The 17851-nt window shown below is 40.4% G+C and overlaps 2 protein-coding genes across 4 annotated transcripts in view; one reads left to right on the top strand and one right to left on the bottom strand.

Annotated features, from left to right (window-relative positions):
• The window catches only part of ppfia3 (PTPRF interacting protein alpha 3), a 42456-nt gene extending 41354 nt beyond the window's left edge, over positions 1-1102 (top strand). For all 3 annotated transcript variants that reach the window (XM_056244171.1, XM_056244172.1, XM_056244173.1), the window contains one exon: positions 486-1102. The gene's annotated coding sequence lies outside the window, so the exon portion shown is untranslated. The remainder of the gene's footprint in view (positions 1-485) is intronic.
• Positions 1103-3899: 2797 nt separating this feature from the next.
• LOC130078612 (uncharacterized) lies at positions 3900-17581 on the bottom strand. The gene is made up of 2 exons (XM_056244182.1): positions 17448-17581; positions 3900-5467 (listed from the first exon to the last, which is right to left on the bottom strand). Exon 2 carries the CDS (start codon positions 5446-5448, stop codon positions 4069-4071), a length of 1380 nt encoding a protein of 459 aa, XP_056100157.1. The 5' UTR covers positions 5449-5467; positions 17448-17581; the 3' UTR covers positions 3900-4068.
• Between the last annotated feature and the right edge of the window lie 270 nt (positions 17582-17851).

Here is a 17851-nt window from a genome sequence, read left to right on the forward strand (position 1 = left end):
TTTACGAGTTAGACGGAAACAGTTTTAGCATTCTGTTGGGTTTCCTTACAGGGCCATAATGGAGTTGATTGACCCCTCCTACATATTTCGCATGCTCCTTAAATGTATTGTGCTGTCAAACTTGTTTTGGAAAGGATGCTGCTTTTCATGTTTTTATTGTGATTCATCATGTGCTTTGTGTTTGCGGTTGTGTGTGAGTTGTTATCAGCCACGTGGAATCGGTGTCAGCAAAACTGTGTAGGATATGGACGCCTGTCATTCACAAATGCACCTTGTATGATTAAGCTTTCAGCTATCAAGTGTAGTGCACTCAGCTCATCCTTGTTAAAATGCACAGTTCTTCTCAAAATGATATCAGAAAAAATATAAAACAGTCTGCGGCTTCCATCTGGGATTGGTCATTGGTGATGCTTTTTCTTGGCTTAACTTCAGACGGTACACAAAATCGTGACGATTTGTGTTATAATTCTCTCTCTCGCACACAGGAGGCGCCGTTGTCAGAGAGCTGGAACCGGCTTTACATTTCATTCACGGGGAGGAGGGGGGATAAGCAGAAAAAAAGCAATGAATATATACATTTATAAATATAACTCTACTGGTCTGACCATTCTGCAATAACAGAAGAGGGATGGAAAAAGAGGGGGAAAAAGAGCAAAAAAGGACAAAAGACATGAAGAATGTATGACACAAGTGAGTGGTAAGAAATGGGATGATTGGAGGAATCGGATGACTGTTTAATCTTTCTTTCTGTCGTTGTCTCTTCTCACTTCCTGTGTCTGTGCTGATGGGACATCTGTAGATGAACTCGCTTGTCTTTCCTTCCTTCGTTTCAATGGCGCTGCCCGCAGCCCTAGTTCCTCAGAATGGCTGCCTGCAATTGGTCTCTTGAGTCTCTCGAGAGCAAAGGATGTTTGTGGCAAATCCACCTGGACTTCAGGGATGTTTACATACGGTGAGGTTCAGAGGAAGTGTACTAAAGAGCACAGTCGAGGCCAAGACTTCGCTGTATGTGTTTCTCAATCAGGAGAGCGAGCACAAGCTGAGAAAGACAGGCGCACCGAGAGCTACACGTGAGGCTGCAAAGGGCACAATTCTTGCTCAGTTACTACTACAGTAGGCATTTTCTTTTTTTCTTTTTTTTTACATTCAGATTAAAGATGAAAGATCAGCAGAGTGAGTCAGCAAACAAAGGGAAGCTGGTGGTGGCGGATAGATAGAAACACTGGGAGGTGAAGCGAGAGGGAAGATGCTTGCGGACAAAGCAAGTGACCAGCAGAAATGAGTCCTGACGGACAGAATCGTTCCAACAACGCAAGCCATAAAAGACAACAAGAGGTGAACCGAGGAGGAGAAACGGGACAGGGAGGGAGGGTCAAGGGAAAACAAGTGAGAGAAATTGTTTAGCTTCTGTGTTGCGATGCATGTCAAACAACCAAGACGACAACGAACTAAAACTTTCGGGGAATAAGACAATATGAAGTTAAAAATAAAAATGATGTGTACATTAACAAATGAGGTTAAGAGCTTGGGGAACAATTTGTAAAATGTGTGTATTTTCATTTTTATTTTTTATTTTTATGATAACTATATTTATTTTCTTTATGTATGTATTGAATAATTGTATGTACATGTTCATTTAATAATTCTGACTGTAATTTAATTTGATCTAGTTTAAAGCGTAAATATGAAATATTAAAAACATGGTCATTAAAATATGCTACTTGTATGTGTAAATTTTGACAACAAAATTGTGTTATGATTTAAAAAACAAACCATTACTGTTGATGAGGATGACAGTGATTCGATTGGAAAATGATGTCTGCAAAATAAACAATAATGATAATGATGAAAATCTAAATAAAATAAAGTGTTCCTAATGGTACTAGAGTTCGGTGTGCTCGTGATTTTCAGATGCTAATTTGCTGAACAGGGTGTGTGTGTGTGTGTGTGTGAGTGTGTGTGTGAGATGAATTTATTTGAATCTGACGACTGCAAATCGATGTGCTTCCTTTTTTTTTTTATTACAAAACAAATAGAACTACAATCATATATTCCACTTTGTATTTTACTAAAGCCCCACTCGCTCATCCATCTACTTTGTAAAAAAATGTCACATACAAAAGTTTCTACCTTACAAAGATTACATAATACTTTATTACAATGACTCAATGTGAAAAATTAAATCAAACCCTGTTGAATGATCTCCACAGACTTCTTAATACAGTAACCAGGGAATCAGACTACAGTTCATTTAATTCAACATTCATTTTTGACTGTATTTCTGTAATGTTGGATGAGTGAACATGTGCGAACCATTGTTCCAAGATGTAGCTGACACTGAAAACCATGATGAGGCACATGTTTTGGGACAGGCTCACGAGAAAGCCTTTAATCTGCAATTCTGCGGACACTAAACACAAGTCCTCAATCATTTTTGGTTGTTATAAATACACATATATTTGTATATGTTTTACATATTGTACATTTATAAAGAAATATATTAATATCAAGTACTTGCACTTACATACTAACTCAAAAGTAATAACTTATTGTCTGTAAACTATAGACACAATAAAACAAATGTAACACAATATATGAAAAGAAAAAGGAAAAAAGATCTCAGTATTGAGGTTTTCTTGTTTGTGTACATTTACGCACTGGCCTAGTGAGCCGTGGATTTGGACTGGAGGGATGACAGCAGAGTGGAGGTACTCATCATCACCTCATATCACTTTAATCCCACATTATGTGTCATGAAACACAAAATGAGTTGCACCTGGTGATAATTTCATGAATTACTTGTGAATTTCTGTCTGATCCTCACACAAACCTATCCCATGGCTTTAGAAGTTGACTCAAATGACTATGAATAGGAGAAAGTGTGGCATGCAACATGGTGGAATAAGCTGCAGTTAAAAGCTCCGGTTCCCATCTGAGACTCACACTTGGGACTGCACATGCGCATTGGCAGGACCAACCTGAAACATACCTGTTTTTTAACGATATTTGAGCACAAGAAACACCCTTTATTTCATGATTTCACATTAGCATATAATCAGATATAGTATAAAATATGCGTATTTGGCGTGCTGTTCGAGGAGAGGGCTCCAAGCTCGGAATTTGGCCCGAACCTAGAGTACTCCCCCTGTATGCCTGGCTGGGATAGGAATAATCGAGAGTGAGGAGTCGAGTTGGAGGAGGGATGCTGGAAAAATTGTCATGGAACAGAGGTAAGTCTGCTTTATATATAAGCAAAGCCTCCTCTTGCGCTGATTGGGTAGATTCCCGAACTTTGTTAATAAAACATCATATGACAGTTCATGTCAGATATTCCTGCTGATTTAAAATATGTTTATTAATTGTGTTTGGTCTTTGATTTTTTTTTGTTATTTCGCCTTTTAAAGTAGATAGGTCGGTCTTGCATGAGCAAAATAGCTGCCTAGAGGTGTTGCAAATGTGAATGACAAACTGACTTTCCTTAAAAGGGATTTTGATTTAGTCCACAAGTTGTATTGATCACTTTTATAGTGCTTTCTTGGAGCTTGACAGCCAGGTTTGTTTTTTTGATGAAATGTTCTAAATGTAAAGTGACCCCAAATATTATTTGGACGCTTAAGCCACAATTAAAAATGTATAAATGAAAAAAGCACAATGACACTTTTGTTAGGTCTTCAAATATGAAATAATAAACATATTGTTCAAAATGAAGTCAAAAGGTCTTGAACACTTTATGGTGGTCAAACTTTGTTCAACTATTATTCAGCGAGGATACCTGTGTGAACTCGATGGGAACTAGCTTCCTACTTCCATAAAAAATATGACCTCAAGACCAGTTGGTTAAAAAAACCTGAAAATGCCACTTGCTTTGATATTACGTATCTAATGCAATTAAATTAACTCACTCTGTAAAAAAGTCTGAAAGTGTACAAAAAAATGCTGGGGCCACTGTTTCCTTTTGTGTTCCAAGAACAAAAATAAATCATATGGGTTTTGAGCAACATGTGAACCAGAACAGATACAGTCCCTTTTATTAACAAGATCTTTCAACTCTGTCAGTCCTTCGTTCAACTATCTGTACCTTCTGCCTTCTCGCTCTCTTGCCCTCTCGAACTTCCTCTCAGTGTTGTACGTTCCTCTAGTGAGCAGAACGCAAACGCAGGAGGAGTCAATACGGATCCACCTCCAGCCTATCCTCATGTTGTCGTCTGAGGTGAGCGCACGTACGTATGACTGTTTGGTTTCGCACCTGCTCATCCAGTGTTTCTTATCCACCCCAAAGCAGCCCGCCCCCTCCACCCCCTGCCCTTCACTGTTCCCTTGCTGAAGTGGCTTACGGCACTTCGTTTCGAAGAAGTACTGCTTCAGCGGCCCAGTCTGTGTCTGGATCTCTTGCAGAATAGTGACGGTTTTACTCCGGAGGTCCACCGCTGTCTTCTTGTCGGTCACCCACCCGCTTTCGGCCTCACATACGGAGCGCTCGCGACCTTGCGTGTTGAGGCCGACCTGACGTTTGCGGCGGACGCTTGGAACGTGGTTGTCAGAATCAGACAGACCCAATAGTAAGTTCCTGTATGCCTCTTTGTCGCCTCCATTACTGGGTGTGGTAACATCCATTGTGTGGCTTTCCTCGTCCTCAACATCTTCAGCCAGCAAACCCAACTCCAGCATTAGGAGCAGAGGTGGGTGTTTGGGTGGGGAAAGAGCCGGGGAGAAGAGTACCCGGGGATGAGCGTCCAGCAAAAGCAGCTGATCTTCTTCTCGCAGGCCTAGGTTGTCGATCCTAAAGCCCGGTTCCGTTCCAAACACTCCATTTGGCTGTGCCAACTCTTTTTCAATGGTGTTCCCGTCCGTTTGAGCTTCATCCAGATGTTCCTGCACTGGAGAGCTCTCCAGAGTGACCATAGGACCTTCAACAGGCCCGTCTTTCAGTTTACTTCTTGCGTTCCTGTCATCTTTAACAAAAGTTTCTGCCTCAATACTGTTTTCTTCATGTTTAAGCTGATAGTCCTTGAGAATGTTGTTGCTTGGGGAACTGGCTTTTTCGGCCAGACTTTTTTCTGTTTTGTATTCCCTATGATCGTGCGACCGGGAGGCATCTGCTCCGGTAGTCCTGCCTTCACCTGTGTAGTCCTGTTTTGTGTTATTGAAAACAATGTTTTCTGTTAAAAGATTCTCTTGGTTTGCTCTGCCCTTGGATATGTGGTCCTCCTCATGTGTAAACGTGCTCTGCTTGTCGACTGTGTGGTAGTTGTTGTGAGAAGCAGCCTCATGGGAGTGGCTGTCCATTGATGAGTTGGTTGGCATGCTGATCTCAGCTGTCGGGACGCTGCTGGTGTTGCTGTCGTTTCTGCCAGGCTCTATCGTCGCGGCTACAAGCCTGGGGACAGGATTCTGAGGGAAAGGCAGGGCCGAGGCGATCACCATGGCAACCAGGGGAAGCCAGTGCATCACTCCCAAGACGTGTCAACTACGAATTGATAAAAAGAGAAGAAGAATTAGAAAGCGCATAAAGAGGAAAAACAGTGGAGTTTAACATGACATACTGTAGATATGTGAAGAGTAAAAAATAAAACAGATAGATGACTGTAACTGTATGATGGATTATTGAAAATAAACAACAAAATGTAGAGTGGAGACTTAAAGGGATACTTCACCTCTGGAAAGATGAATGTGTATTTAAAATGGGTCATTTATTTAGAAGAAATGTGAAATTATTTTTGAATTGCTTTCTAGACTGAGAAAAGACAGAAAATGTATTTTTGGCTTATGTGGATGAAAGACAACAACTCCCAGAATGCACTTCCTTCGCTGCCCTAGGTGGCCACGCCTACCGGTAACAGAGCGCAGTAGCTAAACAACAAGTCTAGGCTACTAGTGAGTCTCCCTGATGAGTCTGCCCGAAAATGTGTTTCCAGATTGCCCAAAATATCCGGGATTCGGCTTTTGCGTTCTACAGTCGCCATTCATTATGTTTACTGTGGCGAGCAGGATGAGTGAGGGCCGCGGGAGAACGGGGCGAGGCCGGTGGCGTGATTACCGATGAGCGACCCCTGTGAGACGCACGGGTCTCGTATCTCTCACGGAGGAGCGGGAGTTTTCTTAGCATGTTAAAACGCACATCAACCGATCACTTGTTTAGCGTTCATGTAAACACTATATTCAGATTCACCAATCGGAATGAATTCAGTTAGATTGAAACAAAAGGTGTGCATGTAAACAATGAATGGCGACTGCAGAAAGCAAAAGCTGAATCCCGGACATTTTGTATGATCTCGACGGTCGGACATGTCCGGGAAAAAGAGGATGTATGGTAACCCCTACTACTCAGCTTTCTCCTACTAATTTACTCAGCTTTCTCCACAGAACAAGAGCCTGCTAGCTTAGCTTCCAAAAAAAGATGTCTGACACTGTGTGTACATTCTGTGAGTGAGATCCCACCCTCTATGGGCGGGTTGAGAACATGCGGGACAGCCCCTACTACTGACTGTAGTCTTTAGCCTCTGGCCAAAAAATCCTCCGATGACACAAAATGACGATTTTTGCATCATCGGAGGATTTTTTCCAGACAAAAAATACATAAATCTCTCGTCTCAGGGGGATATGAGGGTGGAAAGCACGGTAATTTGAAAATACTACAGGTTTTCTACTAATACAAAGCTTAAAGGAACACTCCGACTTTTTGGGACTTTAGCCTATTCACCTTATCCCCCAGAGTTAGAAAAGTCCATACATACCTTTTTCATCTCCGTGCGTGCTATAAGTCTGTTTGACGCACCCACCGCTAGCCTAGCTTAGCACAAAGACTGGATGTAAATGGTTGCAGCTAGCATACTAATCCAAATAAGTGACAAAATAGCGCAAACATTTTCCTATTTACATGTTGGGATTTGTATAGTCACAGAGTGTACAAAAAACAAAGTCACATGAGACACAGACATATTTTAACAGTATAAATACTGGGAACTATATTCTCTGAAGGCGAAGCACTGCTACTTGGGCGGAGTGATAACCGCAGCACCTGAGACGCGCCGTGGTGAGGAGCAGAGTTTGTTCAGAGTTTGGGTACGGTACGTCTCAGGTGCTGCGGTTATCACTCCGCCCAAGTAGCAGTGCTTCGCCTTCAGAGAATATAGTTCCCAGTATTTATACTGTTAAAATATGTCTGTGTCTCATGTGACGTAGTTTTTTGTACATTCTGTGACTATACAAATCACAACATGTAAATAGGAAAATGTTTGCGTTATTTTGTCACTTATTTGGATTAGTATGCTAGCTGCAACCATTTACATCCAGTCTTTGTGCTAAGCTAGGCTAGCGGTGGGTGCGTCAAACAGACTTATAGCACGCACGGAGATGAAAAAGGTATGTATGGACTTTTCTAACTCTGGGGGATAAGGTGAATAGGCTAAAGTCCCAAAAAGTCGGAGTGTTCCTTTAATGCTAAATCCTGAAGTATCCCTTTAATTCTATCCATGGGTTGTTGATTGGATGGAGGCAGATCTTAATGTGAGCTTGCAGTTGATTGTAAGATTGGGGCGGGGTTACGCAGATTAAATTATTGGAGAAGTCCAGCATATGTCACCAGAGAGAAGACTGTTATTTTGATTAAAAAAGGGAAACGTGCACAGATGAATTCACAATAAGATCTAACATGCATTTAGACGCTGAAGACTGGAGTAATGATGCTGAAAATTCAGCTTTGCCATCAGAAATAAATTATATTTGAAAGCATATTAAAATAGAAAACCATTATTTTAAATTGTAATAATATTTCACAATATTACTGTATTTTTTCTGTATTTTTGATCAAATAAATGCAGGCTTAATGAGCATAAGAAACTTCTTTCAAAAACATTAAAAATAGTAATGTTTCCAAACTTTTTTTTTTTTTTTTTGCTTGCAAGGCGGAAACGGTCTTTCAAAAGAATGGCTCAAAGCCAGCTCATAAAAAATAAAAAAGGTAAAATAAGCCTAAAACTGTTAACCTATAGCTTTATTGCTTTGGCAACAGCCAGTGGAAAAAGATGCAAAATTGCCTTATTTTTCGTGTAAAAAAGAGAATGAAGCCGCAAACATGCTTCACCATCTCCTGCTCCGGTTGGTCGGCACAGACATGAAGTCACCAGCTAGTCAACGTCTGGCAAAGCTCAGTTTGAAATCAAGCCACTAACAGCATTTGTCTGGTGCTGGTAGTTTCACATGAGACCACAAACAACTCCGGTATGTGTGGAAAAGGTTGTAAATTTCACAGCTTATGAGTATGACAGAGGGCAACAAAAAGCCACTTTACTGCATGAGCCAAAGAATCAATTCCACTAAGATTAACAGAAGATAACACTATTTCAGGCTTCAAAGAAATGCTTTGATTTGATTGTCTTTTTATTATCTTTTTTTGTACGTTTTTGTTTGACGTGCTTTACCTTCATCTTTTTTCCATACGTTTAACCTGATTGTCCCATATTCACACTTCGGTAACATGACTCTCAGCAACAGCGGGAATACCTCAGAGATTTGGGTTATTTATTGACAGGAACACCAAAGTTCAGCAGTCATCTACCTAAGACAAGCTTCGGGGTGGTTACTGGCCCTGTGGTAGTGATTTATGTGCTTATTTAGAAGGGGTCAGAGTAAAACTACACCGATGAATGATAAACTCTCTTCCTTTTCCTTTCAGCACTCAATAAGCAAACACTCGTACTATCAACCACCAGGTGGAAGCAAAACCACCACAATCAATGATCAAATGTGTCTCATCATTGCACTTTTTTGTCTCATTGTACAATCAAAATATATACTCTACTCTGTTCAAATGTTTGAGGTCGGTAAGATTTTTTTCGTTTTAACAGTCTTTTATGCTCACAAAGGCTGCATTTAAGTGATCAAAAATAACAGTAATATTGCGAAATATGATTACAATTTAAAATAACTGTTTTCTATTGTAATATATATTGTATTCTATTGTAGTTTATTCCTGTGTTGGTAAAGCTGAATTTTCAGCATCATTACTCCAGTCTTCAGTGCCACATGATCCTTCAGAAATCAGTCTAATATGATGATTTGGTGTTTAAATCAATGTTGAAAACAGTTGTGCCGCTTAATATTTTTGTGTTTTGGGATTCTTTGATGAAGAGAAAGCATTTTACAACATTTATTTGAAATAGAAATCTTTTGTAACATTATAATTGTCTTTACTGTCACTTTTGATCAATTTAAGGCATCCTTGCTGAGTAAAAGTATTAATTTCCTTTAAAAAGTCTTACTGACCCCAAACTTTTTAACAGTATGGAAACAAATGTATACCATATTTATACAAAAATGTGTGCAAACTACATAGTAAGCTCACACGTAAGCTCAGCTGTGATGCTCTTAACAGCAGCGAAAAAATAAAAATATCTTCTAAAGATTGATTTAGAAGCAAGTATTCAACAAGAAAAAAGTGACTGCACAGAGAGTGTGTCGTCTTGTTGATGATACAGGGAGGCATGCAGCCAAACTGTCCAATGTTAAGGCCAGATGTAAATCACTCACCAATCCAGTTGTTGTGTGCTGAGAAATGAGGGAGAGGCATATAGAGAGAAAAAGAGTTCACGAAAAGAAGAATGCTCAGAATGTCAGTGATGAGGCTTCAAGCGAGAAAACTCCTCCTGGCAGGACACACTAGAATGAAGGGTGAGTAAGAGTCAAGTGATTATTCGTTTGAGGAGACATAACCATTAGGCTCATAGGGAGAAAGAAGGTGGGTGGACAGGAAGGTTGTGTGTGAAGTGCAAAATCACCACTTGTGACACTCATAATAACAGCACCCCACCCCGGACAATGTTTTCTAATAACGCTCAAGCCAAACAAACACGCTCGCACACAACGCAGAACTGAGCCTGCGGACACACGCAGGGAAAGAATGCCACCAAGACCAAGTCCATATGCATGCTGGGACATGGAGCATTACATGTACAGTATAAGTGCTGACTTCCTGTTTACGTTAAACATAAGAACAGTTCTGCGATGTACAAATGAGGCTCTACCGTCTTTTAAATGCAAATTTACTTGCCGCAGAGAGATTTATAGTCTCGTTCTTTCACCACCGCAAATGATGACAGAAACATTGTATGAACCGGACAGGACTTCATACTTTGTCTCAGCATTTTTTTCAATTATGAGACAGTGTCGATAAAATCCCAGCATGTTGTTTACAGCTGAACTGAAGTCACATATATGAGCGCATAGAAGAATGAATCAATATTTAGACATTGTTTAACAATATTTAGACTGTGTTCATTTTATGTTCATAATGAACATAAAATGAGAGAGTCCAATACAGAAAAAAAACTTGTGTAAAACACAAGTCAAGTTCTTAGAAATGTTCTCTTTGTATTCATGTTGGTTTCACGTGGCCTTTATCAAGAAGTTGAAATTTAACAAATCTAAAAATATCGTGTACTCAAGTAATAAAATGAAGTAGCCTATGTGATTATACACACACATTAATCTAAAATAAAATATATTAGAAAATAATTAAGGGGGGGGGGGGGGGCGTGTGGCCGGAGCTAAATAATCACGAGCGCGCGAAGCTTTTGCGTTGAGAGCGTCTGGAAGCTGTGACATCCCAAAACAAACCACGGCTAACAATCAGATTCAGCCATACATTTTTGATCCCGAATCAGATCCCGAGGCTGAAATTGAAGACGAGCAGCAGCAGCAACGACTACAGCAGGACGTCTCTATGTGGTGTGTACTGGAACTTAGCAGCTAGCGGTTTTTGTAAATGACTAATTTTCACTTTATGTCGTCATTTTTTTTTTCTTTAAAGGTGTACATGTGGGAAGTGTAGTTTGATTTGAACTTGAGCGCAGTGTTTTTAGAACACCATGTCATGCGCGAGTTATAACTTACAACATCTGTGTGTTTACTCGTGGTTAATGAGGACATGATTTGGTTTTACAATAAACAAAAAGACACCTACAGTGGCCAGCTAAACAAATGTATTTAAAGACATTTTTGACATTAATCAAAGCCCGTCTACGGGTAATCCTCCAGCTGGAAACTGAAGTCTCCCCGGGGGCCGCCATTGGCTAACAAGCCTTTACTGCTGTTAGCATTCCATTGACTCCCATTCATTTTGGCATCACTTTGACAGCGAATAACTTTACATCTGAGGCGTTTAAAGACTCAATTTGTCCATTGTTTATTTTTAAAGAAACACGACAATGTATAAAAGGCTCCATTACCTTGTATCTTACGTTATGGCCCCGTAGAAGCAGTTTTTGTAAAAATAGGCTAACGAAGACTCTCTGTCGCACAGTAGAGAAATGACCGTATAGACAGAAGTAGAAGCTCCCGGGCCATCGGGGGGACGTGGAGGCATAAAGTCAAGGGAGAAGCTCATAGAGAGTCATAAAGTTGCTCCTGCTGCTAGCTCATGGACAGCTAATACTCACGATCTCCGGCTCTGCAAGATTCAGAAGGGAATGATTCAGATTCCTCTTGGCACCGCTACTAGAAGACGTACAACTGTCAGACAGGTTGCTCACGTCACATCTACGTCGTCAAGCTCAGTTTGAGCCTGCGCAGTGCGCTTGGCAATCAGGAAGTGAGTGCTTCTAATTGACTTCACTTTTCTCCGTTGAAGTCTATGGGGTCGCTGTGTCCATTTCTTTTACTGTCTATGGAAATTCTCTAGCCTGGTAATACCAAACTCTGCTACTTCGCTTTGCTTCAAAGACAGAGTCTGGCATGGCATAATTGAAAAGTGTTTTCTTTCTCGCAGGGGGGGCGCTTGTCTGAAGTATAAAATCATTGGTTACCCGTAAGCCAATCACATAACGTTTGGTTATGACGTGTGTTATTCGCCAGCTCAGCCGCATCGAACTTCCACTGTAAACACGTGTATGATGCGAAAACGAAACCATCGAGCGAAATATCGGAGTGAACATGGCTGACCGAGTTTTGCTGCCTCCTTAAAGGACAACTCCGGTGCAAAATGAACCTCGGGTGTTATAACACATTGGTACAGACTAAATCGTTCCCTGAGATTTGTTTTCATGATAATCGAATGTAAAGAGTTTTATCTCTAAAAACAGTTTAGGTTATAACGCTAGTATATTGGGCATCGAGTAAGCAAAAAGAGATCGCTAGTTAATACCATTAACAAGGCTCAAATTAGCCCCACACTAACACGGCAGCATAATGAGTGTCCTTACATGCAAACCGAAGCATTGAGAACTTTGTAAGTGTACAGACAGTTTAATAAGAAGATACTTTACACAGACAGTACAGTTAGCGCATACAGACAGCAGCCATCTTGGAAAACAGTCTCGATTAGTCAAACCACGAACACGGTGATACGTGAGCTGAACTGTGACTTGGAATCTCATATGGTCCGTTGTTTCCGGAAGAAAGCACTGAGCGCATAAAAGAAGCACTGAACGCAACAGAGAAAATAAAAAAATAAATATAATTTATCTTATCTTCAATATCTACACGTACTGTTCGCTCACCTTCGTGGTTCTATTGATCGAGACTGTTTTCCAAGATGGCTGCTGTCTGTATGCGCTAACTGTACTGTCTGTGTAAAGTATCTTCTTATTAAACTGTCTATACACTTACAAAGTTCTCAATGCTTCGGTTTGCATGTAAGGACACTCATTATGCTGCCGTGTTAGTGTGGGGCTAATTTGAGCCTTGTTAATGGTATTAACTAGCGATCTCTTTTTGCTTACTCGATGCCCAATATACTAGCGTTATAAGCTAAACTGTTTTTAGAGATAAAACTCTTTATATTCGATTATCATGAAAACAAATCTCAGGGAACGATTTAGTCTGTACCAATGTGTTATTACACCCGAGGTTCATTTTGCGCCGGAGTTGTCCTTTAAGCTGATCCTCCATGAGTGCAACAAAAGCCCCTTTCACACAGTGCTTTGAACCCGGCAAATTGCCAGAGTGCCTTCTGTGTGAACGCAAACACGACCCGGGATTGATGCCGGGATCGATGCCGGGCTGGGGACCTAGTAACATTGCCGTGTTCAGACCCGGAACGCGCGCTGTGTGAACAAAAGCCAGAACCAATGCCGTATAAGGGATGTGTCGTAGTGATGATTCACGAGCCTTTGCAATGACGTAGTTATCGTGCGACTCAGTTACTCTAGAAGAAAGTTTGTGTTCGTCATCGATACAAGAAAGAACGAAAAAATTTCTGCAAACTGGACTGAAGTAGAGACCCGTCACATCCAACGTCACGCGTCTTTCCGGAACATACACGGGTTGTGTGTGAACGCGCTCTCTGATTCCGGCAAATCACTGGCAGTGTGAATGAAGCAAAATCAAACGAACCCGGGTCAAATCCCGGGTCACTTTATCCGTGTCTGTGTGAAAGGGGCTCAAGAGGGACACAATCACAACTATCGCCTTGCCGGTGTTGTGCCTAATTTCGACCCCCTCCTTGAATTCAGTACCTGATTGCCTAGTCCCAACCCCGCCCCTAATCCTAACCCCTCCCCCACAACAAATCCTAAACCTACCAATACTAGGGGGGTAATAATTTGGCGGGGGTCGAAATTAGGCACAACACCGGCCTTTGGCCTGCCCAGTTTCTCGCTGACGATTGGTAATAGTTGATAAATTAAACTTTTCCCAAAACCTGTCGGGAGTAGCGCCACAACATCACCTCCATTCAAAATGTTTAACAAACACTCTTCTTGTTCGGGCTTCAGTTTGCAAATGCCGGGAATATTCTCCACAACAGAGCGAATTGCATCCCGTGTCTCCATATCCGCGGTCGTTTTCGATTTCCCCAACCTAAAATACAATCTTAAACTCGGTGCTTAGCGTCTACGTCACTTTCCACCACGAAAATCATGAATTATTCATTCATAAATATCATTATCATTAAATCATGCCACATGACATTTTTCAGGATGTACTAACCTTGCCTTGTCATAAAAGCATCAAATGATCTTGTATTTAAAGACTTGTTGACCTTGACACACAGTCATGTGGGTTTTTCTCTAAAAACTAATAATAAATGATTAAGCCAAGCCAATTTTGGACTTTATGTCCCCCAAAAATATCACAATGAATTTGAACTCATAAATTAAAAACATGCTCAACATAGAAGATGCACATTCAAGTCAATGTATGCATTGATTGCATTTTTACTGCAAAAGATCTAGACCAAAAAAAAAGTGTCTTGTCATCGGTCCAAAAATGACTTTTTACAGAATCTTTGTGGTTAAAGGCAGTGTGTGTGTGCACACCTAAGCAAAAAGGGTGTAGTGCATGTGTAGCCTACGTGTGTGACTTGAGAGGATACTTGCCGGTTAATGCACATGTTTGCTTTGGAAAGGGAACACAAGCAGTAGGCAGGCACACACATGTGCAGGAGGCATACCTTTAGACGCTGGGAGACATGCAGAACCACTTCATCAGAGCGCTCCATTTGCAGCAATGACATGCATCACGAACTCTGCCATCCAGAGTGGCCCTGCACTTTCTCTCCTCATTTTACGAGCAGCTCAAAAATGAGCCTCCCTCACATAGAAAACGTCAAGCTCCTGAACACAATGAACCCGCATGTTTACCCGATCTTATACACTCTGCCTCCCAAGAACCTGTGCACACACATTCACACATATCTTTGATCCGAACACACTACTCCCACCCCCGTGACAAGCATAATCTGCGATCTTCTAGACAAAAGCCACCTTAGACAAACACTTTAGGCTCTCCCACCTTCTATTCTCAGCTTCACGCCACTGAAAACTTTAAGCCCGATTTAAAAATAACCTCTTTCTAAGATTTTTAACTGGAAATCAGCCGGAGGGTCCAGTACCACTTCATGGTGTCACAGTATAAAGCCTGTCAAATCAATTACTGCAAATGTATGGCCTTTTTTATTTATCCTCTCCAATCCGAACAAAAGCATGACTCATGATAGACATTCTACAAGCCCCCTGTTCAGACTTGACGTGTCTGACGATTTTGGAATTTTCCCATCGTCCCACTCGCCCTATACACTCGGCCATAAGCATCCAACGCAGCACACTGTCTAAACTCCCATATGAAGAGATGAAGAATTCAAAATAAAATAAAAGATAAAGAACGCAGATTTAAAATCATGTAAAAGGGGTCAAATCATGACAACATCTAATTGTATAACTTTATATTAAATGTGTATCTTTTACATTTGTTTTACTTTTCACATCATAAAGGAGTTACTGTATACTAAATACTGTACCTTTTACTGTAACCAAAAAAGACCATTTATTGAAACTGAGCTGCAATAATGCCTTGCAGCTTCCACATTTTGTTTCATCAGACAGAAGAATACATGAACACGTATTCCGTCCTGCCCAATCATAGTCAAATAATAAGGAAGAGGATTAAAAATTATTCAGATGTTACAAAATAGTGCATAGTTTCCTAACTGCATCTCTGAAATATTTGTGGAACATGTGTGGAAGTCTTAAAGATATTTGAAAAACAGTGGCAGACCATTGATCATGTAAAACTAAATAATGAACTATAAATGAGGAACTTTTTGAGGAAATTGTAAAACAAAAATGATTTCACCCATTTAATATAAGTAAAATAAAAGAGAGAGAGGAGAAAAGCCATCTTTCCTAAAAGGATGCTGCACAAATTTCCTTAAAGAAAAAAAAAAAGAGTCTAAAAAAACAGGGGCTATTATTCCAAAACAAACATTACTGACCCTCCTCTTTCTTATGAAATCATTTCTCTTTAAATCATTTATTTAAGAAAACATCTGCATACTGTACAGATGTGTCTGATCACAGGCACTGTGCTGCTGTTTAGAAATCAGTAGCTTAAACACATCCAACACACACTGCGAGACACATTCCACTCCTCTCACACTTTCTGATGATCTCCATCCGCTTTCATCTGTCTGATAAAGAAATTTAATCTGCTTCAGTTCAGATCCCTACTGAATACATTTAGGTTTATTCTAACTTTTTCTGTCTCAATAGCCTTTACCCCTCACACATGATGTGTTATGGGGTGAGAAAATGGTAAAGTAAACATTCATTATGTTGTAAACAAAGGTCGTGAGCTTTTGTTTCTGTTTTTCTAGGCTAGGTGACAGGCAGGATGTGCATGCAATGTTAATTATTATTTTTATGGCTGCATGGACCCACCCAAAACACCTTTACTGTAAACTCATTGATACTGACAAAGTACAAGTCTACTACAGTATAAGTCCTTACATTTGTTTTTGTTTTTTTCACACTTGCTCCATAGGATTTGACCTAAAATATCATACGATTAAACGATATGGGTTATTTAATCTATCACTCATATGGGTTATTTAATACATCACAAGAAAGAAACAGCCATAGTTGCCTACATGCAAAAACACACCTGTGTATTTCAACAGCATGTTGCATTGACTTCACAGACCTCCTCCCCACAGGTCCGCAGGCAGACAGACAATGGTAAACATTAATTGCTGACCGCGGAAAGTAAACACTGGGTCAACCTGAATTGACGATGGACGCGGGCAACGTCCGTTTTACCGCACATTTCGAGTGACGGGACTGAGCACCATCGATGACTAGCCTATTCCAGTTTTGTCGAGGTGCTAGCTGTTGAAAAATATGAGTTTAAACACTTTTGGACTTCCGCCAAAATAGTTTTCAATCCATCTCTTTCAATGCCAGGGGAAGCGCTTCTCACGATCGTTTTAAATCCGACTAGTAACAGCCTAATAGGGAGTTCAACTCATTTCCATGAATCGGTTCTTTCGAAGAAATCATTTCAAATATCCATTAAAAAAAAGAGAAAAAGGTTTTAGCATTTTTTTCCCCAATACTGCCTACGTGATGTGGTCTCAGATTACATGCTCTAAACGGTTGAGAAAATATGCAGGCAAATTGCATGTTTATTGCAGTTTTTTATAGTTATTGTTATATAAGTTAGGCTGTTTTTAATACAACTGTTTATTGTGATTTTATGTGCCCCAGTTTATTGCAGTAATGATTCAGTTCATTAAAACAACTAATTTTTAATCAATGCAAATACTGAAATTAATTTACATCACCTGAAAGGATGTTTTAATAAAAAAAATATTTTTTGTAGCTACCAATGTGTTTGGACTTTTCCCCCCAGAAAAGATCGAAAGAGAGAGAGAAAAAGAACTAAGACTCGGTTCACTGAGTGACTCTATCTAACGTCAAGTTGAATTTTTCCGCTTTGTGAACGAATCATTTTGCGAACCGGTCCATCAGATTTATTACAAAGATTCGATTCAAAAGAACGATTCGTTTACATTCGCTAATTCTGATTCTTGACAACCTGTCATCAACGAGTCCGATCAACACCTGCTTCACATTAAATTAGCTGTTACGAAAATGAACCCAAATAAACTGCATCTGTCATTTCGCCACGTTAGATGTTATCGGAAGCGTACGAATAGTTGACGTAGCAGCACCTACCGTTTAGGTGAGTTTCGAGCCACACGTATCTTCGGCAAACACCACATTGATTCTACAGTCCGTCAATCTCACGCAAAAATCAACGAAATTTCCAGAATAACTCTCGATTCACATAGATGAAACGGCAGACGTGTCCCATATCATCTCCAGAGTCCACTCTGAGAAGGTCCACGTTGAGTTGTATTTCCACGGTTATCTGTTTAAAACGCGACTTTTAACCTCAGGTCTGTCTTCACGCGCGAGTTTCTGGAGGATTGACATGCAAGCGGTGAACAACCAGGGCAATAATGCACGTCTGCACTGTGTATGAGCGTGAGCTCTACTTTTCCAGCAGTCAGACACCAAATCGCCGACTTGAAGCTTTAAATGAGAGACGCTGAATCTGAAGAAAAAAAAGTTAAAAT

Source organism: Rhinichthys klamathensis, unplaced genomic scaffold (assembly GCF_029890125.1).
Source record: "Rhinichthys klamathensis goyatoka isolate OS25496 unplaced genomic scaffold, OSU_Roscu_1.1 h1tg000937l_1, whole genome shotgun sequence".
Classification (NCBI taxonomy): Eukaryota; Metazoa; Chordata; class Actinopteri; order Cypriniformes; family Leuciscidae; genus Rhinichthys; species Rhinichthys klamathensis.

Bases quoted from the DNA above. Each gene is read 5' to 3' on its own strand.
- LOC130078612 (XM_056244182.1), bottom strand. From the start codon at position 5,448: ATGCACTGGCTTCCCCTGGTTGCCATGGTGATCGCCTCGGCCCTGCCT.